The sequence below is a fragment of the Psittacula echo genome (genome assembly GCF_963264785.1).
Source record: "Psittacula echo genome assembly, chromosome: Z".
Taxonomy (NCBI): Eukaryota; Metazoa; Chordata; class Aves; order Psittaciformes; family Psittacidae; genus Psittacula; species Psittacula echo.
In genome coordinates this window covers 20312818-20340809 of record NC_137742.1, presented here as the reverse complement: position 1 = coordinate 20340809, position 27992 = coordinate 20312818, and the positions used below count along the sequence as shown (strand labels likewise).

The following is a 27992-nucleotide window of genomic DNA, read 5'->3' as shown; positions in this document are numbered from 1 at the left end:
TCAGCCTCCCCCCGGCTCCCCCCACTCCGCACCGGTGCCCGCCCTGCTCGCCCTGCCGTGCTCCGAAGGCGGCAGGCGGGCGGGGCTGGAGGGGAGCACGGCAACTCCCGCCCCGCCCAGCCACTGCTGGGGGACCCGCGGGGACCGGAGGGCGACGTCTCCGCCGCTCCGCTCCCTGCCGCTCCCGGTCCCGTCCCGCCGGCTCCCGCCCGCAGCAGCCACCCCACCTGCCAGCCGGGGCGGCGGGCGAGGCGGTGACAGCCTCCGGGGCTGGGTGGCGCCAGGGTGCCTGCCAGGCCGTCGCAGACTGGGCTGGAATGGAAGGGACCTTAAAGCTCGTCCAGTCCCAACCGCCTGCCATGGGCAGGGACACCTTGCACTATAGCAGGATGCTCAAAGCCTCATCCAGCCTGGCCTTGAACACTGCCAGGGATGGGGCAGCCACAGCTTCTCCGAGCAAGCAGTTCCAGCGCCTCACCACCCTCACAGGGAAGAACTTCTGCCTAGCACGTAACCTAAACGTCCCTCTTTCCATTTAAAGCTATATTTTGGGGCACATTGGCACAAACCTCACAGTACTTTCACAGGGCACTAACTATCGGCTACATAACTACAGAGCAACGCTGCAGGTTGCTCTATTGGCAGATGAGCCAATTCAACATGCTATTAAATTGCATGAACATGCACCATGAAGCAAGCGTATTGGGCAACAGCTGTCACCGAGGAGCACTCACACATGTGCACCTCATGTATTATTTAGGGCATCAGCACTGAGAGAAACAACTGGACTTATGATCCCTTTTAAAGCTAACAAATGTATTAAATTATTGACTTAAGCGAACAATGAGCTATCAGCAACATAAAAAGGAACAAAAGGAATAAAAATTAGAAGGAATGTTGCAATTAAGAGAGATATTGAGGTGCTAGTACATGGAAATCCAAGGTTTCCAGTAACACACCTTTTACTGAGCGCTGACCATTCTTTCTAAGAAGAAGCTTTTCAAGAACAGATCCTGCATTTTAATATCTTAATCAATATAGATGTCACCCAGACGCCTTGGCCCCAGTTCAGGAAGAGATCCATAAGACAATGAATGTGTTCATCCTGCAGTACTGTCACAGGCAAGACAAGCTGCAGATCTGGATACAGAGGTTTGTTTTAGAATCAGTGATACTGAGCTGTCACCCTAACCAGTGATCTCACCCCCTGTTAGGCACACCAGCCCGTCCCATCAAGGAGATGGCCTCTGGGAATGGCATTGCTGGCTCCCTGCTCCACAGCTGTTCACCACCACCAGACCAGGCACCCAGGCTCCCTCAGTGTTTGGCTCCATGTAACTCTCCCATTTCCAGGATCTCTCCACCCTTCCAACATGTTTTCTCTCTGCAGGATGTTCACCTTCTTTCCACTCCCCAAGCTCCTGCTTTCCCATGTGATAATCTACATGCAAAAGCACAAAGGATGATCTCCCTGCTCACCAACTCCTGCCTGTTTGTTAGTGGGAGGATTTTGCTTAGTTCAGGTGTGACAAGCAGTCACACAGCAAGCAGCAGGCTTGTACTCAGGAGTTCAAAAGTTCAGTTCCAGACGCTGCACATGCAATACAATTACTTGTGGCAATTACTTGACAGCATTCACAATTTAAGTTTCTTTCTGCCTTCCACAGCTACACAATGCAATGTCTCCCTGCTGATTCCAGTCTGTAAATGAGCAGACTGGCTGAGAGCAAAATCCCCCAGGCACAATACCCATGTCTCAGTCCATGCTGTTGGTGGGCTGATGCCCATATCACTGACTCATTCCCACTACCCTGACCTGTCCAGCTCATGGTTTTCACACCTCTTTGCCTCACAGCAGGCATTGGAACACATAAGCTCAGCACCCACTCCAGCTTCCAGAGCACCCGTTAATTAATTACCAGATTCAGCCAAGTAGCCTGTTGATCTCTTTTTTATTTTTGAATGATGCTGCCATCTCCCCCTCATCCATGACCTCAGTAGAAGACTCTGGACTGCTTTGATGTTTCTAAACTCCCTCTGCTATTTAAAGTATTGTAACACATCACAGAATTATAGAATGTTAGGGTTGGAAAGGACCTTAAAATCATCTAGTTCCCACCATCCCTCCAGGGACATCTCACACTAGACAAGGCTGCCCAAGACCCTGTCCAGCCCAGCCTTGAACACTGCCACGGATGGAGCATTCGTCAGCATGTATACCAGTATTTTGAAAACTTTAATTTATTTTACTACCAAGTAACACTTGGTCCTTTATTCTGGACTTTGTCCAACAGTTGCCTGTACTGTTTTGATTGACTTGCTGAAAGATGGCTGTTCAAAGCAATGAAAAGATGCACTAGACCTAACAAAATAGTTAAGCAAGTGCTTACCTTTTAAAAAAACTTAATTCTTCCTTCTGACTGCCTCAAGACTACTTACATGCTTACATTAAAGCTCACTTAGTCTTAGGTGTTTCGATGTGGACTGAGCTGATATACTTTGGAGATTCCAAGATGCAGAGGTCTCTTAATGAAAGCGGCAGTAACTGTTCCAGCTACCACCACTTGTAATGATGTAACAGTAAAGAGAAAAACATCTTACAAAAAATGGTGATGTGATTTACCCGAAGTTATTTGCCATAGAAGACAGGAAGCCTTTAGAGAATAAGAGAAATCATGCCAAAACTGTGGCTTCATATCAACACTTACAGGTGCTTTTATCCAGTTTTCACAGGAGTGCTCTAAAAGGACAAACTGTTCTGTCCTTAAAGTGGGAGGGAAGTGAAGACACTATTCCAGAAACAGGGAAAGAGAGTACCTTCACGAGGAAGACTCACTGCTTTCATTTCCCGCTCCTCTCTGACAGTGTTCTTGTGGCTAGTGGTTCATGGATGGATGCTCCAGGGACCGGCTGGTCCCCGATGCTACCCCTTCCTGAAGGGAGGCATTTGGGCTGTTCCCATTAGCAGAATGAGACACAACGCTGCACAAGTACTGCTAAAAATCTGATGCACATTAATTTGTTACCTTACAGCAGCCGAGTTTCAAAAAGCATGTATCATCTGTATGATGTATGAGCACACCCTATAAAGTTGCTAATCACTGTGTAATTATAGTGAGTCTGTATAAATAAATGCTTTAGCACAGAACAGAAAATTGTGCAGTTAAGTGGGAAAATGAGGTGCTTTTTCACTAGCCAGTCCTGCAAATTGACCTTGCAGCATTTAACCATGCAGTCTTGATGAAAGCAGGTTTGATGGAAAACAAGTACACAATTCTACTTCAGGAAGTGGCAAAGTTGGGCTTAACCATGAAATCACTGAACACCAGTGGTATCATAAGAGTGGGGACAGACACACACCCCCAACAAGTACTAGAACATGAGATGGTCACATTTTCTAAGAATCATCCACACATGCAGGAAACCCTCAAGCATTTGCAACTGTAATTTCAAGAAGCACTTAAAAACTCTGCCACATTTTGAGCTGCATGTACATCTTCTTTCTATCCATCCAATTGGGGTGTAAAACCTGTAAAATCAAAGATACCTGAGTGCCAATGTTGCACAAGAAAACAACCAAAATGTTTCAGGGACAACTTGGCCAGATTCTCATGCAAGAAAAAACAATCTAAAAAAAAAAGACACTTCTATTTACTTCTTGCTTGTTCAGCCATTTCTGGTAATATTAAGTAGTTCAAATGTTATGTATCAAAAGCAGTTCTAGGCTAAACATCCCTGCCAGCCCAGTCATCAGTGACCAGAAGGCAGAAATAGGTGAATCAGGGAAATCTATGTGAATGGGCGAAAAAATAATGACCAGGAGAAGCAAACAGGCCATGTCCACATTAACCATTTCACCAGCATCCTGAAAAGCCATTGCTCGTTGCTGTTGGCAAGGAAGAAGTCAAGATGCATGTGGCAGTGACTTATGTTGAGAAGGCAGCATTGCCTGAGCTACTGTAATAAATAGCCTCACAAAGTTTTAGCCAAAGCAAGATCAAACCTAAACTCTTCTCTTAACTCTGCCCTTTCCATCTGCTCCGACTCTATGGCTCTCCAAGCTGCACAGGTTTCCCCAGTCCTCGTAGCAATACTTCCTTTTTTCTCCTATCCTGCTACAAAGGTTTTGTCAGAGCTTGATGAGCCATTCTCTTGAAAACCAGGCACTTGACCCACCCTTGATGCTATTGACCAATTCAAATGCCAAAGCCATAACTTTATGAACTTGGAAGCATAATATAATTGTGAAAGGAAGCAGAAGAGCATTACATCTTTGGTTTCTAAAACAAATACTCCTATACTGAGTTGACTTTTTTGCCAACTTTAATGCTAATGTTAATGTAGCCTGCAGAAGATCACCACATTATTTGAGACTTGTTTTTACAGGAATTCAAAGATAGCCACATCTTTTTTTGTGGACAGGTTTTGTAGCTAAAAAAAAAATAGTTAACATAAAAGTGATCTGTATCTTTTTTTTAAATTTATTTAATTTTATTTTAATTATTTGTGCAGAAACACCATTCTTAAATGTTATCTGTATTTCTAACTACTGAAAGGACAGAAGCACATCTTTGGAAAAAGGCCTTACCGATATACACAACAGCAAATAAAATTAATAATTTTTATTTACATTTGGAAATTTGAACTGCTTCAGAACCTACAGCTTCCTTGCACAGTAGCATTCAAATTGCTAAGATTTCAGATCTAGCAGGTTAGTGTACTAGGAAATGAGTAGTATGGTTTTAAAGTTATGCTGCAAACTGAGCCACATTCTGACTGCTTTACAAGATCATTAAACACATGAAGTTGTGTAGCTAAAGCACACAATGGAAACTATCATTGTAAGAATACTATTTTTGTTCCTGTCAGCAGCAGGATAAAACTTTCTTCTGCATATGAAGATGTGTTGTTACCAGTTCATATTAGGTACAATTCCACAGCAATGCAAGCCAATGAAAATTGGCACTGCCTCAGTCCCATGTTACCTCATTGACGTTCCTGACTTGTCTCTTCATGCCAGTACTTGTGCTCACAAGACCCTGTACATAACCTAAATTGGTCCCACATCACTTGCTGGGCTCATTTGTTCCTAGGCCAATGACCTGACCCACCTCATTCCCCTAAATGTAAAGAGGAAAGGCTGGGTACTGCCTTTCATGGACTTAAGTCGCTGCAGAACTACAGACAAATAAAAGAACAAGAGTGTCCTTCTATTCCCTACCAATCTAGCCTGTGTGTGGTGAAGATCCAGTGAAAAGAGGATTTTATCTGTTACCAATTTCTGAGTATACACAAACTCAGTAAATATCTTGTCACCAGAAATTTACTAGCATCTACCTCCATGCAGGGCTGCATTTAAGGGTGAAAAACTATGTCCTTAAATTTAATTTTAGGATAAACATTAAAATTCTAAAACAGCAGTGCCTGCAGAACCATGCTCTTAAACTTCGTATTTATGACTATAGTCTTAGTGTCGATGCAACACATCAGCCAAGGTTATGACTACCTTTAATTGCTTTAATTTGACATGGTTTTAGAGGCAGATCTACAAAGTGTCCAAACCTAACAAAAAGGGTAAGATATGTGCCAATTGCTATGCTGTGCAGTGAGCAACTGCCCACATTTACTTATACGCAGAAAAGTTTTAACAGCTAAGTGCAATTATTTGTGAATCTTCTTCATCTCTGCACTAGAGGATTTATTCCTCAAGAAAAAAAATCAGGTGCTTTCCTAAGAAGGCCACAAAGCCGTTATCCATTTCAGAATAGAGAACTATGCAATACTTCCTTCCTGTCACATCTGCCTTCACAGTATTGCAACACCACATCAGCTGTAATTGCAATCTGTTAAAACACAGGCAAAGAAGGGATGCTTTACCCCCAGAGTGCTGCCTTTGGAGGTTTACTAAAGAAGTTTTCTAAATGTTTTTATCCTAAGGTAATTCAAGCTCCCCAAATCTTTTACTACAATTACAAAGGCAGAGAAGCATAATTAAGGCCATCTGAACAGGCATTACTGAAGATCCCATGTGGGTTCAATAGCATAACTACCAGATGCCATTTCCTCTCATTTTCTCTCCTAAGGCCACAGTGAGCACAGATGTGCAGTGAGGACCACAACAGCATGAGTTACTCCTGTCAGAGAGCCGCTATGCAGGGAGAGCCGCAGTAGTTCATAGTAACAGCCACCTCCATTGAGAGCTAGTTTCTCAGCACAGACACAGGCAGGTCCAGCCAGCCCAGTGGACATACCTCAGCAGGGCACAGCTGAGCCCCAGCCAAGGTGGTGGTGCCTCAGGGGAAATGTGTTTAAGAAAGGGCAATACCACCACAGACAGATGAAGAGGGAATAAAAAGGGGCAAGAAGCAGCAAAGTGAACACCAGGGCCAGAGGAGGAGGAGTTCCACAGTGGAGCAGGTGTTCCCTGCAGCCCACAGAGAACCCACACCAGAGCAGATAGGCTCTGCAGCCTGTGGAGAACCTGGGGTGCAGCAAACCAACACTGGGAGAAGGAAGGAAGGAGAGTAAAGCTTCTACATACTGACCACAATACCACCACCACCCCCAAATCCTCCCCACCACCCCTCATGCCACTCTAAGGGGGTGAGGCTGACCTGCAACAATAACAAGGCAGGGAGAAGTCCCTGCAGTAAGTTGAGCATGGAAAAGGGAGACAAGAGGTGTATTCTCTCTGCTTCCTTGGTTTATGCTGGGATGATGAGTTAATTTTCTTCCTAGTGGCTGGTACAGTGCTGGTTTGGATTTAGGGTGACAGCAATGCCAACACACTGATGTTTTAGTTGTTACTAAGCACTGTTTACACTAAGTCAAGAACTTTTCAGCTTTTCACACCACCTAGCTGTGGAGCAGGCTGGAGGGCACACGAAACTGGGAGGGATTAAGGTTAGGACAGCTGACCCCCACTGCCAAAGTGATATCCCATACCATACACTGTCCTTAGCATGTAAAGCTGGCAAAAAGCTGGCTGGGGGTCCACTGCTTGGGAACTAGCTGGGCATCACTTGTTTTGTACATTTTAATTCTTTTACTATCATTTTCAATTCTGTCCTATTACCATGTTTCTGCTCTATTACGATGCCTTTATTCCAACCTACAAGCTCCAGCAAGAACTCTGGCACCTCAGCCAGAGCAGCAACAAGGTACTGTCATTTTGCTTGGCAGCCTGACACATGCTGAATTTGGCATCTGTTGTCATTAACCATTGACTGTGAGCTCTATGAACTTCATTCACTGGTGATGATATTTTAGTTCACCAACGGTTCCACCTAGAAGAACCACAGGGGTTGTAGACTGCCATTCTTCAGCTGGGCAGCCTGGGACCAGCCACTGTGGCAGCTACAAACAGGCTTTCTTCTGAAGTAAGCTGGAGTTGTTAATTTGTGCTGTTATGTCAAAAAATGCTTTTTGAGTGGAAAACATTTATGAGGTAATCACTTCATGAATGCATCTTTAACATGGCAAATCTGAAGCAAATCTTGGTGGTTAAAAAATACAATATGGAAATACAACTGCTTTTTATAAAAATGAACAAATATCCCTAGCTTAGAGATGGAGTTATAGAAGCATAACTAGCCTGAATCTGAGACTGTGCAAGTATTTGCTCAGTCACCACATTTCTGAAACAGGACAGACATTTTAGGAAATATCTCTGATATAAACTACTTACTTCTAAGCCTCTGAAATTCTCATATACAATTGATAGAATGATTTGAGCTCTTCCCTCCTATCGGGATACCCATAATTTTACCTCCCAAGGAGTTACGCCAAGTCTGTACTTGGGAATTTTTGTTGCTGTAGTCTGAGTCGAGGTTCTTTCTCTTGACTTTCTAGGTGTCTTACGAGGCGCATATTAACATTTAGCTAGGCCTAACATAGAATCATAGAATTCCTAGTTAACTATACCTTCCAGTATATATCGCTTTCCACTCTTAAGTTGTATATATTATACTTGCAGTCTTTATGCACAAGAAAAATTCCCAAGGAAAAGTGGTTCAGTCAGGGTGGGTTACACATTAACCAATCTAGACAGTAGATGTGAATAGAGCATGTTCAGTTCTAGAAGGGATCCTTATGGTTTGACCAGACCAACTGCTTCAGGAAAGGTTAGTATCTGCTCAGCTATTTGTGCCTTCCAGTTCAGAATGATTTCTTTTACTTAATACATTTGAGTATGCTGCATGAGATCTCAAAATACAGAATCTCCTAAGGAAAAACATGTCTTTCCTTTAGTATCATTTTATTGTATGACTGGCATGTTTAGACTGAGAAACCCATGGAATAGAGCTGCAGGGGTAGTTTCGGTTTCAACCGATACATAATAATGGTGTATGAGGGAGAAAACCCAGCATTTTTAGAGCAGGGGTATTGGAGGGGAAAAGCTGATTGCTTGGACTTTTTGAGTTTATCAAGACAAAGCATAATTGCTAAGTCACCTGCCTGTTTTCACCTCCCTGCTACTAGCGGTAAAAGTGAAGTGCATGAAAAGGCCGAAATTGAGTCAACCTCTTTCAGTTCAAACCTCATTCACCTTTCCAGAAGAAAAATCTTTTAAGCAGCCATCCCATATCCTGCGACTATGTCCATATTTCACTTTGAATAGTGGAGGAAGGCCAAAACATCACATTCTTTAAAGTTTGGAGCTATTTAGTAAGGATTAGGTACTGAAACCTGTTTTAGCTCAGTTACAAAAGGAGAGGAACAATGCAAGGAAACCCTACTTGATAGTATTACACTGCAGTAGTGATGACAAGCTAGTACACAAAAACAGTTAACTACAGACACTGTCTACTGTTTTCCCAGACAAGACCAGCAGGCAATAGGCACATCTGTAGGTGAGTTCCAAAAGAATGGACACTAGGCTCTGAAAGACAAGTCAGGTTTCTACAACTATGTGGAAGCATACAAAGGCAGATAGTTTAAATAGTGTATGGCTCCCAAATAATTTGTCCACTCAACTCTGAACAAAGAACTGACTCCCTAGCCTTGAACACAAAGTAGTTCCTCCTCTAAGTATCCTTCCTTGCCATAATATCTTCACTTCCACTTAAAAATAAAAAAGCTCATTACACTTTGATGTCAAAAGACTGTACTGTGCAGTTGAAGAAAATAAGCAGCATAAAATTAAAAGCAGCTAGTATTTGTATTTCAGGCACTACCATATATAACCTAGAATTACTGTCCCACTTGGCTCCAATGTTTTCTTTATGTTGGATAGTATTTTTTTCTTATACTAGAAAAAATACAAAGATCAGATAAAATGGAAGAAAATGCACTTACATGTAAGACTCTCACGTCCTTGGTCCTTACTCCACAGGCACATGATTTCTTCTACTGTTGTTTATTGGCTACTGCAGTTAAGAAATGGAAAACAATCATACCATAAATATCTCAAAAAACGAAGGGTTTATTAGAAATGTCATTAGCAAAGACTGAAACTAAACACAGTAATAGTTACAGAAAGTAAAATCTGCAATGACAGAACTAAACACTGTGTTTAGCCTCGACAGTTCCTTATGTACAAGTTCACGTACAGACGTCCAAAACTGACCAGGACCCATCCATATATGGTGTTATTGAAGACAAAGTTCTGACAGATGTCACAATATCCCCCTCTTGTGTCACCAGGGAATTCCTTCAAACGGCTGAACAGCATACTTGAATTATTGAACTAGTTAACACAGAAGAAAACCCTCTTACCCGGTATTAAACCTTAACCAAGTATTAAAGGTTTACAGTTTTTTTAAATTAAAGAAGAATGCAGATTTTGAATAAAGCCAGCTGACACACTGACAATGTCCGGCAAGCTCGCTTTCTACTCCCTGCCCTGACTGAGATCAGTAAGGACAGACATGTCCATTGTCTGGTATTTTTTAAGCTAATTTGCAGAAGAATGCTAATTCAAACAAATAACTACGGACAATTAAAAAGACATATTCAGAACAGACTACTTATAAAGTCTTCCTATAGTGTGCTTTCTTATGTGCTGAAACATTGTGACAGACTTAAGCCAATCTGGCAGTAAGTTTTGAGAACATACTATCGTATCTTTCTGCTGGTCTGAGCTCTTCTTTACAATCCTTCTAACACACTTGAATTTTTCAAGTGGAGATGCAGCCTTTAATCAGCAAATTTAAATGCAGAATGCCTGCTTTTCTCAGTTACTACCTGCTGATTCCTTAGAACTAGCCCATGAGAAGCTGAAGATCAAAGGCTATAGAAAGAAACCCTTTATGTGCTCTTTGCTACTCTGAGCACTGCTGATCAGAATCCAGAGTCAAACCACAGCTGGCACATGTCACACTGCTACAGACCTTCCTTCCTTCTCACCTTCATAACTGCAGTCCTCCTAGGCTCTGATGAGAAACTCATGAGATAAAAAAAAAACCACCTGAGGCATTGCAGTACGTGTGTTACTACTGCAGTATGAGAGGAATAAGAAACAACAGCGAAGTACTGTTGAAGGAAAGAAGGCATTGTGCAACACGAGCTTGTGTAAAAGGAATTACAGGTACACTGTTTTCGGGTTTCAAACCTGTTAAGACTGCCACCTGGAGGAAAACGGGACTCTTGAGTGAAGAACATATTAACCGTACTTCCCAGTAAGACTTTCAACGTGTTCTTCATATAAATATGACATTACACAAGTGCAGGAATAAGTTACACAGAGGCAGCTGCCTATGCAGTTCATACCCCACCCCAACTTCCCCTGTCAGTGTTTTCCTCTGGCTGAGAATAAGGTTTAAATATTTTCCTGCAGATTAAGCACATATTTAGTCACAAGAGGATTAAAATAGAACTGAAAACTCCATAAAGAACTGTAGTTTTCTGCAAATACTAAGTTTTACATTTTCCTTAATCCCAATTCTCCGTCACTACCTTTTCATTGGACATTCTATACTTCTGATCAGAAAAAACATCTGTCATCAAACTTAGTTCTTCCATATTTCCTTTATAAAAAGTAGTAAGTCTGACTTACTTTTCTCTTAAAATTATTTCATTACCATCCCAGGGACAGGTTTTGTTGCATTTGTGTTTTTTGTGATGTAACAGGAATAAAATTAACACTATGAAGCAACTTGCTTGTGGCAACTCCTACCACCCTCAGAAACTATTTAAATGAAAGAAATGTCCAGTTCTACTCCTTGGGAAAGAAGCAGTTCCAAACATGCAGAAAACAAGCTTGAAATTGTAGAATGCACAGGTAAGAAGTAAACATTTCCATATAAAAATAATGCAAAGAAGTCTGCCTTGCCCAGAGTAATACAGTGTGTGTTGAACAATACTGAGGTTTATTTATGGACTGTTGTAAAAGAGAATTTTGAGCACTAATGTTTACAAATGTTATGACACCACATGTTCTAGACAGACTTTACCATGGGTTCCAGATTTAGGCATGTACTATTTAATGCACTACAAATTATTACACTGATGAAGTCAGCTGGTTATTGATTGGTTTGGGTTTGTTGGGTTTTTTTTTTGTCTTAGATTGGTTTGGTTTATATTTTTTTATAAGTAAGATATCCTAAGGCACATTAATACCCAGCTGAAGCAGAAAACAATGTAGTTCAGTGCATAACACCACTATTTTTCAAAACATTTCAGAACTTCAGGACTGCATACCTGCATATTCAAGTAGAAGTTCCATGCAACCTATTTTTACCTAAAGGCATGAGGAAATCAAGCAAGCAAGTCTCTGCATGGAAAGACAAGATGTAGAAAGTATCTATAAAGAACAGAATAATGAAACAGTAAATCAGCATTAGTAAAGATATTAATGCATGAACACATATTCACTCTTCAGTTTTACCTTTAACTGAAAGCTTATCCAGAAAACCAGACTGATTATCAATCCTATTCCCACTCATCCCAAATTACACAAAGATGAATACTCTTTCCCAAAAATTTTTGAGGAAAGTCTATGTGTTCTGATAAACATCATGTATACAATCAATCTTTAATTCTTGCAGAAGTAGTTTGAGATGTTAGATTTGATAAACTTGTAACAGATACTAAAAAGCCATTCTAATCGTTACTTTCCAAGCTACAAATAAAATACAAGCCTGAGACTCCTGCAGCTTTAACTTCCACCCATCACATCTTTTGGCCTTTAGTCAGCTGCAAGTTGTACATTTATCTCTTCTGAAGAAGAGGACCATATTTAGTTTTTCATGTAGTCCTAATAAATGAAAATGTTGAGCAATTTGAGCACTTACAGTGATCAGGTGGCCTGGCATGTCAGTCCCACAGAAGTGTTAGGCTCTAGTAGATACTGGTGCACAGTGTACCCTGATGCCATCAAGCTGTCAAGGGGTGGAACCCATCTATATTTCTGGAGTGACAGGAGGATCCCAAGAGTTGACTGTACTGGAGGCTGAGATCAGCCTGACTGGGAGGAAATGGCAAAAGCACCCCATTGTGACTGCTCCAGAGGCTCCATGCATCTTTGGCATAGACTACCTCAGGAGAGGGTACTTCAAAGACCCAAAAGGGTACCGATGGGCTTTTGGCATTGCTGCTTTGGAGACAGAGGAAATTGAGCAGCTGTCCACCTTGCCTGGTCTCTCAGAGGTTCCTTCTGTTGTGGGGTTGCCAAAGGTCGAAGAACAACAAGTGCCAATCGCGACCACAACAGTGCACCGGCGGCAATATCGCACCAACCGAGACTCCCTGATTCCCATCCGTAAACTGATCTGTAGACTGGAGAGCCAAGGAGTGATCAGCAGGACCCGCTCACCCTTTTATAGCCCCATATGGCCAGTGCGAAAGTCTAACGGAGAGTGGAGACTAACAGTAGACTATCGTGGCCTGAATGAAGTCACACCACCATTGAGTGCTGCTGTACAGGACATGCTAGAACTTCAGTATGAACTGGAGTCAAAGGCAGCCAAGTGGTATGCCATGATTGATATTGCCAATGCATTTGTCTCAATTCCTTTGGCCGCAGAATGCAGGCCACAGTTTGCTTTTACTTGGAGGGACGTCCAGTTCAATTGGAACCGACTGCCCCAGGGATGGGGCATCTGCCATGGACTGATCCAGACTGCACTGGAACAGGGGCAAGCTCCAGAACACCTGCAATACATTGATGACATTATCATGTGGTGCAATACAGGGGAAGAAGTCTTTGAGAAAGGGAGAAAAATAATCCAAATCCTGCTAAAAGCCTCTTTGGTATGGAGGACGATGGCTGAAGTATAAATATGGGGAGGCCTGGCAGATTGATTATATCACACCCCCACCAACCTGCCAAGGTAAGCGCCATGTGCTTCCCATGGTGGAAGCAACCACCAGATGGCTGGAACATACTCTGTGCCCCACGCCACTGCCCAGAACACTATCCTGGGCCTTGAGAAACAGATTTTGTGACGACACGGCACCCCAAAGGGAATTGAGTCAGACAATGGGACTCATTTCCGGAATAACCTCACAGATATTTGGGCCAAAGAGCATGGCATTGAGTGGGTATATCACATCCCCTACCATGCACCAGCCTCCGGGAAAATCGAACGGTACAATGGGCTGTTAAAAACTACACTGAGAGCAATGTGTGTGGGAACTTTCAAGCATTGGGATACACACCAAAGGCCACCTGGTTGGTCAACACCAGAGGATCTGCCAACAGGGCTGGCCCAGCCCAGTCAGAACTTTTACATATTGTAGAGGGGGACAAAGTTCCTGTGGTGCACATAAAGAATTTGCTGGGGAAGACAGTCTGGGTTATTCCTGTTTCAGGTAAAGGCAAACCCACTCGTGGGATTGCTTTTGCTCAGGGACCCGGATATACTTGGTGGGTAATGTAGGAAGACGGGGAAGTCCGATGCATACCTCAAGGGGATTTGATTTTAGGGGAAAACCACCAATGAACTCAACTGTATGCTGTTGCCTGCTATGTAGCACTTTTATAGCCCACCAACTAGATGTCTTCAGGTCACCAGCAACTGGCCCTGTCTTCCCTTTGATCATCATAGTAGCTGGTGCAGTGCTATGTTTTTGACTTTCAGCCTGGGGACGCTAATAACACTGATGTTTTTAGTTGGTGCTCAGTAATGTTTACTCTGACCAAGGACTTCATGAGTCTCATGCTCTGCCACAAAAGAGAGAAAGTCAAGAGGAAGCAGAGACAGGACACCTGACCCAACTAGCCAAAGGGGTATTCTATACCACAGCATGTCATGCCTAGTATATAAACTGGGGACAGTTACCCGGAAGGGCTAGATCACTGCTCAGGTCGGGCTGGGTATCGGTCAGTGGGTGGTGAGCGGTTGCATTCTCTTTCCTTGTTATTTCCCTGATTATTATTGGTGGTAGCAGTAGTGGTGCTGTGTTATACCTTAGTTACTGGACTGTTCTTATCTCAACCCATGGAGTTACATTCTTTTGATCTCCTCCCTATCCCTCCGGGAGCAGGGGGCGGAAGAGGCATGGAGTGAGCAAGTGGCTGTATGGTTCTGAGTTACCAGCTGGGTTTAAATCATGACAATGTGACACAGCACTACAGTAACAGTAGCTCTAAGCTACAACAGTACCATTTTTTTTCTTGCCTACCTTTCAGTACAAGGGTTTAAGAACAACAGGGCCAGAATAGCTCTTTGGACAGTTACAGAACTCCCGCTGCTGCTTACCCCCCTGATTCATAAGGCATAAAATGGGAGGGTAAAACAAAAACACCCAGTGATCTAAGTGGACCTTTAAATTCGGCTAATCCAGGTTCCCTTGTAAGGCTATTGTACAAGTGGCCCATGACTGTATTTCCTTTGGTTTCTTCTCACAGAAATGGAAGACTCTATCAGCTGTACAGCTTGCTCCAAAAATAATAGTTCACTAGCATTTCCTGCTGCCAGGAAAAAAAGCACCCTCAATGTCTTACCTGAAGTTCAGAATGGATGCAGAAAAATCTTCAAAGAGACTTGTCAGGAAAAAGTCAGGGTATTGTACTTTGAATTACAAACTTCAAGCTTAAATACATACACTGTTTATGAGCTGCAATTTAGGTATACCAGCCCTTCAGCCTGCTTCTGAGTATACAGTTAAGATTTTTTCTACCTTTTTTGCACATTATGTAGCAGTAAAACTAGTCTACAAAAATAACAGTATTTTTGTAGATACTTAAGTAGACAAATACTTTTGAAAATATATTCATATAAAAAGTAAGAATGACAGCCTGCTTTTCCACAACAGATTACACAGTACTGCCCAAGTCAGTTCCAGTTCTTGCAAACATAGGAATTAAACCTTCTAAGCAGAACTTACACATATTATTTCCCTGTATTAAATGGGAAGACTGTACAAGAAATAGTGCTCAGCATGGTATGCTAAATACCAGAGAACTTGAGAGAGAAGCTTTTAAGCTTGCTCAGCCGTGCAAGACATTACAAACTACAACAATTACTTTGCCATTTTCCTTTTTGAAAGTGACATAATGATATGCATCTTTATAGCATACCGAAATAGTAATGAATAATAAATCTAAAAGAAATTGAAAAAAAAAAAAAAAAAAAAAAAAAGGCAACTTTAAGGAAATATCCCTGACCTGTTGCTAATGGCTGCTTACCAATTATAGCCTCTACAAGTCTGGGAAGCCCTTTTGGACATGAGCCACGAAGCCTGTTCTAGGGTAAACTTTTCCGTAAGAGATAACAGAAGAGGACTTACATCTGTGAAAGGCAAAAACATAGCAGAAGCCACACAGGGCTCCACACTTCTCAAGACAGGTCTGTAAAAACATGTTTCAACTAAGTTGTGGATGTAGCCACTGACCTTTAGTTCCCTATGGAGACATGTATTCCATGCATGTCAAATAATACCAATTTATGAAACCAAAATGACATATGGTTTTACATTAGATATTAAAAAAAAGGCAACTATCAATATGCACTCTTCAAGCTTTTATTAAGTAACTGCTTCAAAGATGTGTAAGAGATCCTTATGTGATCTCATCACTAAATTAGTTTTATAACTGATCTGTTACAAAAAGGCACAAAGTTTAGACAGGCCCTTTCCTAAAGCTCTGCCCAAATTAACTCTTTGCAAGACTATCTTCTCATGCAAAAGTTTGTAACAAACTAGTAAGCTAAAGGGATCCACTGTTTTCTGCTTGCAAAACCCCCATCTTTTTATAGCATGCAAGCTACCAAACATCCAACACATACTGAAAGTTTTAACGCTTAATATCTGAAGTGTTTCCTAAAAAATTAATTTTGACTTCCTACATTAAGTGATAATCATCACTGGGTTCATCATAACACAGGGTATATACATTGCTGAAAGCTTTAGCATATAATATGAACTACTCTTTTAAACATTAAAGAAGAATGTATTTCAGAAGCTCAACAGTAAGGAACATGAAGTGCAACAGTTCACTTAAAGCACAACAGAATACAATCTAGTTTGATACTGAAGTAGTTCTAATCCCATGACTCCTGTGCACTTCCAGAATATAGCATCTTCATTCTTTCTGGGTCCATGTTGCCTCTGCGTCTGTAATTCTAGGACAGAAGAGGTACCAGTTTAGAATCATTAACACTTCCAACAATTTAGAGGTGACAGTCACTACAAAACAATTTTAGCTTTCTGCATGCATGTATCTCAATAGAATTTGAATATCATGTTTTTAATAAATACAGAAGCTCTTTCATAAGATTTCTATACATAGGTGGTTAGGCCTCAGTGTAAAACTAAAGCACTTTAATCAACCTCAGATTTTATCAGGTGTGAGAATAATCCTTCCCAAAGTTCAAATCCCAATTTCTCCTACCCAACACAAATCAGGTGACACAGCTTTGGGGAAAAACTTCTTTCTCCATTTCTTAGTTAAGAATGAACATCTGCATTACTTTCCCAGTAAAAAGACAAACGCCTTTTCCTTTGGAAAAATGATGATACTCAGTCACGTGTAAGACTGTCCCAAAATAAACAGGCTAAGAGCCTCCAGCAGATTCCTCTTTCAAATTCATCATTTGATTATCAAATGGCCCTTGCATTCAGTCCTTTTGAAAAAGGAAGTGAACAGTGTAGAAACAGAAGCGTTACCTTTCTTCCCCAAGAGAAAGGGCATCAAGATCCTTATTGAACACTAGATGATAAAATGCCTCTTTCAATAATAGTAAAATGGCAAAAATCAGCTTCAATAGTTAATTTCAGAGGAAAAAAAAAAAAAAGAAACAAGAGGACTGATTACAAATACACAGTTTCTGTCAGAATCTCATGTCAGAATGACAATGAAGTCTCATAAGAAAGGAACACAACCTGATGATCTCCAACTCAAAAGAGTTGGTGTACTGCATGTATATGATTAAGAGAGCAGTTGCCCTGAAAGTATTCTATGTGGACAAAGACTCAAAGGACATGAAGGATCCACTTGGACCTCGAAATGACAGATGTCATTTAATTCTGGGAGACACTACACAAAGGTTGGAGATGTGGATTTAGAAGCAATCTAGAGATCCACCATCCCCCTTGACTGAGATCCACTTTTGAAAGCAATTTATCTGAATTTTAGAAGTGTCCTTGAACAGGAATATAGAAGAAAGATTCACTGAGGCTGCAAGCATGAGCAGGAAGTCTCATAAAGACCCAAAGAGGGAAGGTTCAAATCTGATTAGGGACCTAGTCAGGGAGGTAAATACACCTAAAACACCCAATACTTTCAATAATAATGGTATGAAAGAAGACAGTCAATGAAAAGGTCTGAGCTTGAACACAAGCTTTGGAGATTGTGTAAGGAGTCACAGTAATTATTGTTCTTGTGGTCTCTTTCAAGGTATTAAGATTTGGAATTCAACTCAGTTGTTTGTCCTGGGTTCAGCAGTAGCAGTCATTTTTCTCCTTCTTAGTAGCTGGTGCAGTGCTGTGTTTTTGACTTTCAGCCTGGGAACAATGCTGGTAACCCCGATGTTTTTAGTTGGTGCTCAGTAATGTTTACTCTGACCAAGGACTTTCTGAGTCTCATGGTCTGCCACAGAGGAGAGGAACTTGATAGGAAGCTGAGACAGGACACCTGACCCAAACTAGCCAAAGAGGTATTCCATACCACAGCACGTCATGCCAACTATATAAACTGGGGGCAGTTACCCGGAAGGGCTCGATCACTGCTCAGGTCGGGCCGGGTATCGGTCAGTGAGCGGTGAGTCATGAGCGGTCATATTCTCTTCCCTTGTCATTTCCCTTATCATTATTATTGGTGGTCTCTTTCACGGACACCCCCTTGTCGTGGGGAAAGAGCTTGTGTGCCCTTGTGAGGTACAAAGCTACGCTGGTGGTGGCATATGCCCCCAACCGTCATTCCAACAAAGAATGTATGATAGAATAGGGTACACAGTGACAGTCGGAACAGTTTCAGTGGCATTACTCTGGATATATACTGCTGAACACACTGTTACACTGAGACAAATTTCGAAAAGCTAAGACTTCCAGTTCATTTGCAGACTTACCTTCTGGATATTAGGTGGTGTAAAGAATCTTTCTCCTTGAAAACCAAAAGCAATTTCTTCCAACCAAACAGGAACTTCCTGCTGGGCCTACATAATGAGAAGTGAATTTAGATACTGCCTTACCAATTCACTTTAAGAGTTCCATAGCTGTACCAAAAAATAATAGTTGCTAAGTACATTAAACTGGAATTCTGAAGAACAGAAAAAGTTAAGCACTAAGATTTCAAACTTACATCTGAAAGCACTTTAACGAGAGACTGTGCAAGATGGCCATCTGAAGTGTTATCAAAGAAGCAAACTGCTTTGCCTGTATTTCCACAACGACCAGTTCGTCCAATTCGGTGTACATACTCTTCAATGGTGGGAGGAAGATCAAAATTAATAACATGTTGAACATTTTCAATATCCAGACCTCTTGCTGCCACTGAAGTTGCCACAAGAACTGGACACTTTCCAGAACGAAAATCCTGAAGAGCTACTTCTCTCTCTCTCTGTTCTCTATCTCTGCAAAGAAAGCAAATGTTTAGAACATGTATCTCAAAAAATCTGCAGTATTAAGATACAGGCTAAAAGGTCATGATTCATGGACAGAAGTAGGTTGGGGGAACACACCATGAAAACACAACCCTCACACCAGCAGTTTAGATTTTTTTAACCGTGCAGCAGTAAGACACAGCAACTATTTTAACCTAAGTCTCTAGAGAAATTATTTTAAAAAGAACCAGAGACAACCATGTAATGAACTCACTGCCTTGCCAAAAAATCCAGTTGTTTAACTGATTGCTTCTTTATGCCATACTCAGAAATGCTTTTCCTACTCTCTGCAGAAAGAAGCCAGAATAGCACAGATGAATTCTACCTAGACTCCTGTATAGGCCATTTGCAGATACAGTAAAGTGGCCAACAAACAGCACAAAACTTGCCTTTTCTTCATCACAGAATGGTTTCGGTTGCAAAGGATCTTAAGATCATCTAGTTCCAACCCCACTGCCATGTGCAGGGATGCCTCACACTACACCAGGTTGCTCAAGGCTCTGTCCAACCTGGCCTTGAACACTTCAGGGATGGGGCAGCCACAGCTTCTCTGGGCAACCTGCTGAGTCCCTCACCACCCTCACAGTAAAGAACTTCCTCCTTATATCTAAACTGAACTTCTCCTGTTTAAGTTTAAAACCATTACCCCTTGTCCTATCACTGCAGCCTCCTGCGAAGAGTCCCTCTCTGGCATGCTTTTAGTCCCTATTCAGAAAACTGGATTTGCTATGGGGTTTGCATTTTTAAAGAATCTTTACAGACCATACAGTACTTACATACAGTAGATCAGAGTTTAAGTTACGTTCTTCACCATCCAATTTAGAAAGCTAAAAAATAGTGCCCTTTTGAATCTAACATGGACATCTACCGAAGTCTAGTATGCATGCTATTCCAGAGAAAAGCAACTATCCCAACTTCAACTCAAAAACCTCAAATCAGAAATCGGTAACATTCATTACAGTCTAGCAGCTTCCACAGAACCAATTATTCTCTTCATAAGTATGCCTTAACTCACACTGTAGTAACTATACAGAAATGTGTTAAGAACCTCCTTCCACACAAGACAAGCTGTGGAACAGCAGTTCAGATTAGCCGATAACAGAAGGCCACATCTTCTCAAACTGACCTCTTCACATACCTGTAAAACTGACTGGCACAGGGCACATACAAACATCCTCTATCTGGGTACTAACATCATTTTAACCCATTTACAACCTTGATATTCTGATGTCTGTCAGAATACTGAACAAAACATCATTTTAGTGGCAAGAATTCAAGTCCTCTTTTCTCCTATTACAAGATGAAAAATATTACAAAGTAATATTTTCCATGTGCTACAGTTCACTGAACCTTGAGATTCAGTTTGTTGTCCTGTATTTTGACATATAAACATCTCAGAACTGCATTCCAGCTCATCACATGAAAGACAAACCATTTTTTTTAGACCTGGAATTAGCAACTATTTCACCCAGTTTCTCCGAATTTGTTCAGGTATGCAACGCTAATAAGTAGACTACAAATGCAGGTTAGAAGCATCTTCTCGTTCTCCACATCAAGAAGCAGAAATGACAGCATAAGGAATTTGCATGGTACATGACCCAACTTATCTCGTCACTTTGAGGAAGCCTGTAAGACAAAGTGGCCCACAACTGCCACTTGAATTCAGGAACATCATCTCACCCTAAGGTCTGGTTTTGGTCACATAAATGATAACAAAAACTACATATAAACAAAAGCTGATTCTACTGAATTAATTATATTTAATTTTTAAGCAGTAAGCATAGGATTCTCCAGTTCATACACAGCACTGCAAGTCTGATCAACCTGGAAGACATATACACAGCAAATGCTACGAGAACTGGCCTTCAGAAACACTATATTCTCAACTGGGCAGACCTGCTAAGGATAAGGCGGCTATCTGAAACAAGCTAAATCACACAGATAGAGCCAAACACGAATCTCAATGAAAGCTTCTGGTAAGATATGTTGGCAAGTGACTTTCACTTTAAAAACACTTACCCATGGATGCTAGTGGCAGCTATTTTTTCTTGACAAAGAAAGGCTGCAATGTAGTCTGCTTTTTTTTTTTTGTCCACAAACACCATGGTTCGCTCATGACCTATGTTAAACGGAAGTTCAGATTCACTGCAGTTTGAAACCAGATGCATTTTCACTATTCACAGTTAGTTAACTTATACAAACACATACTACCAGAACACATTTTGAATAAAGTCTTTAAGGCATGACTGCAATTTCTTGCCCATGCTGAACTAATTAAATTTAATCCATCAATTTTGAGATCAACACAGACATCTAGGTGAAGACAAGTGCATTGTATTTTTCTTCTCTATAAAGGAGGACACACATGTTGTTCTCCATGATGAGCATGCACTCCCTTTTTACAGCATGTGGCTAGAAGCACATGCCATTCTAAGCACTGAACATGAAGGTACACAGACCAACTTTTAATTCCAAACTCCCTTCCAGTTCTCAGCATGGGAACTTAAATTACATTCAGAGCAAAAACAGAACAACCCCAGCCATTAACAAAATCTAGGCCAGAAAGTTGACATAAGATGTGAAATACACCTATAATCTCAAGATAATACCCCCAGATGCTGAAGTTCTGTAATTCGCCATATGAAGAAACTATTCATCTGGGAAGCTTGTCTGCAAGTATTCAATAGATATGAGACCTTGATAAATACTTATACAACAAACATATCTAAAAACCCAGCTGCCCCCATGGTCTGCTTCAAGCTTCCATCAGTAAGACCTGTAAAGCATATAACATGCATAACAGCAGAGAATCATGACCTGGTCAATAGCAAGAGCACAAGTTTAAGAACAAACAATTAGCAATGAGGAAAATTACCTATGCTTTGCAGAATTTCTATCAGTTTATCCCTCTTGGAATACTGAGGAACCTGAAGAATATTTTGCTGAACATCACTGCAAGCTCCACCCACATGTCCAACAACAACAAATAAATAATCTGATTTCAAAAATTCAGTAGCCAGCCTTGAAAAGAAATGAAATTGAGCAACATGAAATTTGTTATGTATCACAAGATCTTCTTTCAAGACGAAAAAAACTATTAATGAAGTCTTGACTGAGGACCCAAAGCCACAACAGGTGACTTAAGACTGAGTTTAAAATTAATTCAATCCTACTTCAAAGAAAGGCAATTAATCTCCCCAACAGCTGTCAGTATTAACAGACTGAATGGAGGAAAGCAGCCCATTCCATTCTTTCAATCAGGACAGTCGGCTACTGAAGATGTTTTCTCCCCGCCTCAGAAAAGATTTTTCAGACTTTTTGAAGGCCAGAAGAAAATTGCCAGGATCTGACTCACTGAAATGCCAAAATACTTCACTGTAATGGTCTGATCAGTTTACATGCTCCCAAACTGTAATATGCTTACTAGCATTTTTTGGTGATACTGCTGCAGCAGTATCCCTTCCACAAAATACACAAAATTATGTCAAGTATTAAAACTGGAGTTTACACTCCTCTGATTTAAGAATGAGTATTCAGATGCCTATCTCTTAAGCAGTGGAAATACTGAATGATTTTCATCCACCTGTAGGGACTGAGCTGTTTTGTACTGTTACTCCCAGGCCCAGCAACTCACTGACATTCTTTCAAAGAGCCTGGGAAGTGGAACTTTCAAGGTAGTGACTACTAGAGCTGTAAGATACATCATAAACCATCTGTGAAAGCTTTAAAACCATTATAATCAAAGAGCATTTATGCACGTAAATAAGAACTGTATATTGGAAAGGCTGGCAAGATAGGCAATAATTAGGGTGCCTAGTTATATTATGTCCTGGTGTCAAAGAGCACTACCAGTGCTGCTCATGAAACAGTAACATCACTGGTTTTGAGTTTACACATATATAGTGTAGGAAGGACAAGAAAGAAAACAGGGGCGGCACAAGGACTTCTGCAAAAGTAGAATTTAAAAGCCTTCAGACAAACTTTGTAAGTTGCTTTGGAGTCCCCACCTAAATTAAGCAGCTAATCTATGCAAATTATTAGTTCTGTTACCTAAAAAAAAAACCAAAAAAAAAAACCAAAAAACTAAACGTGAATTCTTCAGCAGGGAATGTTAACATCATAGCTCTTCAGTGTTTTCTAGCAAGACTGTAAGCTTTTAAATACAAGGAGTGCTCTTAACTCTTTAGACATTCATTCTACACATCTTCAGATATAGAATCATTTTTACTTCACTTACCTCTGAACTTCTTCAGGAAAAGTGGCACTAAACATTAGTGTTTGACGTTTCTCTTTTGGTGGCATGCTTGGGTCAGAAACCAGCTTCTTCACATCTACCCCAAAACCCATATCAAGCATGCGGTCCGCTTCATCTAGCACCAAGTATTTCACATTATGCAAAGCAATCTGCAAGTATTTCAGTGGAAGAAAAACTGTATTGGTTCACTGACAATATATACTTATAGAATATCCTTATTGCCAAAATCCACCTTTTAATCACTTCTTTCTAGCAGATTTCTGGTAGAAGTTAATTACAGAATTGTAAAATAGTTAAGGTTGGAAAAGACCTTAAGATTATCTAGTTCCAACCCCCCTGCCATGGGCAGGGACACCTCCCACTAAACCATGACCCAAAACTCCATCCAACCTGGCCTTGAACACTGCCAGGGAGAGAGCATTCACAGCTTCCCTGGGCAACCTGTTCCAGTGCCTCAACACCCTCACACTAAAGAACTTCTTCCTTACATCTAACCTGAACTTCCCTTGTTTAAGTTTGAGCCCATTACCCCTTATCCTAACTCTACAGTCCCTAATGAAGAGTCCCTCTCCAGCATCCTTGTAGGTCCCCTTCAGATACTGGAAGGCTGCTATGAAGTCTCCATGCAGCCTTCTCTTCTCCAGGCTCAACAGCCCCAACTTTCTCAGCCTGTCTTCATATAGGAGGTGATCCTGCCCCCTGATCATTCTTGTGGCCCTCCTCTGGATTTGCTCCAGCACCTCCATGTCCTTCTTATGTTGAGGACACTAGAACTGTACACAATACTTCAAGTGGGGTCGCATGAGAGCAGAGTAGAGGGGCAGAACCACCTCCTTAGACCTGCTGGTCACACTCGTTTTGACACAGCCCAGCATATGTTTGGCTTTCTCGGCTGTGAGCACACGCTGAAGCCGGCTCATGTTCTGTTTCTCATCAACCAATACCCCCAAGTCCTTCTCCACAGGGCTGCTCTGAATCTCTTCTCAACCCAGCCTGTAGCTGTGCCTGGGATTGTCCCGACTTCGCTTGGTTGAACTTCATGAAGTTGGCACTGGCCACCCAAACCTGTCAAGGTCCCTCTGGATGGCATTCCTTCCCTCCAGCCTATCAAGCGAACCACATAGCCTGGTGTCATCAGCAAACTTGCTGAAGGCGCACTCAATCCCACTGTCCATATCGCTGACAAAGATACTGAACAGGATTGGTCCCAAAACCAACCCTTGAGGGACACCACTCGTTACTGGTCTCCAATTGGACACTGAGCCATTGACCACAACTCTTTGTGTGTGGCCATCCAGCCAATTCTTTATCCACCACTTTATCCTTAAATAAAAGCTTATGTGCATTATATTTGCATCTCAACTTTCATTTTACTTCTTAATCTGCACTAACTCTAATAGTAATAGTATAGTAATATATACAGGAATATTATAAATATATATTTTATATATATATATATAAATATAATAAATATAGTAAAAATCTATAGTAATAGTAGACACTGAAGTGCTTCAGAACTCGTTTCAGCAAAGTAAACCAAGATAGAGCCTATAGATATATCTATTAATCAGCACATCTATTTTGAAATTATGTCTGAGCTTCAGAAAGGTTGTCTCATATAACCTCCTTGTTCTGAAAAAATTTACGTCAAGAAGTATTAAGGACATTACAACTTCACTGTTGCTGACCAAGACTGTCATTCTGACTACTAGAAGCCTGTCAACACAGAAGCCAACCTCCAGCTTATTACCAAGTGTTTTGCCAAACTTCATTTATCCACTGCAAAAACACTGAGCCACCATTCTAATATACAGCCATTTTGATTTGAACTTAAAATGGCTGGAAAAATAAAAAATCAAACACAGTATTACACCTGAATTTTACATATTAATAAAATCAATACTAAAATATTCAAAGAATTAATATTACCATATTCCCAGGAAGATAAAAGCTATTCTAGCAAAACGAACAGGACATCAAGTGAAAACCTAGTATGGAATTTCCACAAGAACTAAAAGGTGTTCCAAGTATTTAAATTATAAAATTTAATTGCCAAGAACACTGCAGCCAGCTTGTTTTAGACTGAGATTTTCCAATGGACCATGAAAGGTACTGAAGAGATCTGGACTCACGCAACTCCTTTGAAAACTCATGGTGTTTAGATACTCCATGAAAAGCTCTTTTATTTTCGTAAATGCCTGTATAAAGGTGGCATTCAAACTGGTTTTCATGGCTCCATCTTTGAAAAATGAAAACCAGTATGTAAAAAGCTAAACATGCTTAGGTAATTCAGACTAAGATCTCACCTTCTGTCTTGCAATTATGTCTAGAAGCCTTCCTGGAGTGGCACACAGTATATTACAGCCTTGCATCACCTGACGGATTGAATGGCCTGTTTGTGTACCTCCATAGATCACAACAGGCCTTATACAAGTTCTGTAAAATAGAAAAAAATTGGATTAATGCAAACTGTATTGTTTCATGAAAATACATAAAAAACTACACCAGATCTACCATAAAACAGGTTACTTTGTGCAGTTAAAATTCCTTCACCAGCCAGCACAGCCTATAACCAAAAGCAGGACCCAAGACTAAAAACTCAGTCACCATAATCTCAAAGATCCCGTTCAAGCTATTATAATAGAGGCTGCACAAGTGGCTTGCCTGGAAAGAATGCTTCACTTGATCTGCTTTCATCCCTCTCCCTTCAACTCAGTTACTGGCAGTAAGTGACACAATGGTGTTAGACATTGTCTTCTTTCATACAGCATACTTAGAACCACGAAATACATGCCTTTAGAGTTTCAGAAGTAATCTTTCCATACCTGACAGTGTAAAAAATAAAAAACACATAGATGGCTCTTCATAAAGCAACTAATCATACTGACAATCCAGTGTGTCACTCACACATCAGACTGCAAACCCACTTAAACACTAAAATACTTAGTGCTCTTCTAACTAGTCTGTTTGGTTTGATCTACAGAGTAGAGCTGTATCAGGTATTGTTCTCCAACTGAAACAGTCTATGAGCAAGAATTGGCTTACACAGAGGAGCAAGTTTGTAAGCTTACCTTTATAACCTCCTGCTAAGGTTTTTACATGCATGCAGTAAGCATTTTCATACTCAAATTCAAACTGCCTATTGTTGAAGGTACTAATTCAGCTTCATATAAACCAGGTAATTTTTTACCAGGAAACTTTTCCGAAAGCTTTAGTTGAGAATAGAAGCAGGCTGGACTGAGCAATATGCATACAATCCTTTAGTGGGAACAGGTTCACACTCTGATACTGTTTAACTGTCCCCAAAATGTAGGTTATCTTGCTTTTCCTGCAGGGCAGCTGCAGGAGAAACTTTTAGAATTCAGAAGCAGTAAGTATCTATAGTTTAAAATAGCATAATTAATAGAACTAGGTAAAATAGTTCTAGAGATGAGGAAGCTTTCTTAGTAACATGCTTACATCAATAAGCAAATTATGATGGTACTTTCAAAAGACAGAGACAGCTTTCAAGCCTGTTTGCCTCAATGAGCAAGGGCAAGTCTAACTTAGCCCAACAGATTTTGCTCGATGTTTTTCATTCTGCCTCCTAACAGAAACAAGCCTTTAACACAATAGATTTAATTTCCTCCCTGTTCACTGGTAAAACTAACATTGCAGGATCATTGGGAAACTAGCAAAAACATGTTCTCACCCAACATTCAAGGGCTCAATGACAAGTTTATAGATCTTTGGTTCTGTTTTGAAGAAGCAGAGCTAAAAGAGCTTGCTTGAGCTGTGAAATTTCTGTCTGAAACCAGAAAAACTGGAACATAATGATCAATACCAGGTAATAGTGCAAAAGCTTACCCATACACAAATTTCCTTGCTTCTAGAAAGATCTGATTTATCAGCTCTCTAGTTGGAGCAACAATAATACATTCTGGCTCTTGCTGCTCTTTAAAGCTGGTGGCAGTTATGCCATCTCTCATCATGTGGGCCACAACTGGTAAAAGAAAAGCTGCCTAAAAAAAAAAAAAAAAAAAAATACCCACAGCATTTATGATGTTTAGTCTTAAAACTTACACCAGTCACATTAAAAGCTGTATACCAACCTTAAAGCCTAAATGATAAAGGACACTATCACCTTCAAGGAAATCAGACTGCAGAAGGATTGATGTGAATGCATTTCAGAACATTTAAGCTTCTTTCTCCTTGGTTATGATGCATGAAAATACCTCTCTGACAGTAAGACTCTTAACATCTAATAACGCAGGAACACAGTCATGCATTAGCTAACTTGGGTGTTCTTCAGGCAGTTCTACACATCATGCTGACATACACTGATAATTAGGTACCCCAGGGTCAAACCCCTCCTTAGCATTACCTTACATGCTTTCCATTATCATCAGTAGATTTTTAAGGTAAACCACATATCATAATTTTCCTGGCTACTACAACAGCAGATCATTTTGCAACACATCTGCACCAGCACACTTCCTTCCATTAAGACTATCAAGACCTGCAGAGCAATCCCAAAAACATCCAGAATACTTCTAGCATAAATTTTGAACTTTTCCCCATCTCAAAACAGAGGTTTTTCAAAACAAGTAACTAATAACCCACATAACATCAAAGCTAGAATTCCATACTATACTGAATGGCAAAAAACCCCTATATTTAACATTCAAATATTCTCATAGTTTTCAGTAGTTAGGTTTGGGTACATTAGACAATCTAACAAGTTCAGACAACTGTCAACTTACTATCAATTCTCA

General features: G+C 40.8%; 1 protein-coding gene across 1 annotated transcript in view; it reads right to left on the bottom strand.

Annotated features, from left to right (window-relative positions):
• Positions 1 to 27992, bottom strand: part of DDX4 (DEAD-box helicase 4) — a gene marked incomplete at both ends in the record, with an annotated part of 45712 nt that continues 17720 nt past the window's right edge. The window contains 8 exons of the mRNA XM_080638271.1: positions 1 to 312; positions 18450 to 18536; positions 18683 to 18953; positions 21003 to 21102; positions 21859 to 22004; positions 23221 to 23387; positions 25545 to 25674; positions 27085 to 27239. Coding sequence (XP_080494397.1) covers positions 1 to 312; positions 18450 to 18536; positions 18683 to 18953; positions 21003 to 21102; positions 21859 to 22004; positions 23221 to 23387; positions 25545 to 25674; positions 27085 to 27239 — 1368 coding nt within the window. The remainder of the gene's footprint in view (positions 313 to 18449; positions 18537 to 18682; positions 18954 to 21002; positions 21103 to 21858; positions 22005 to 23220; positions 23388 to 25544; positions 25675 to 27084; positions 27240 to 27992) is intronic.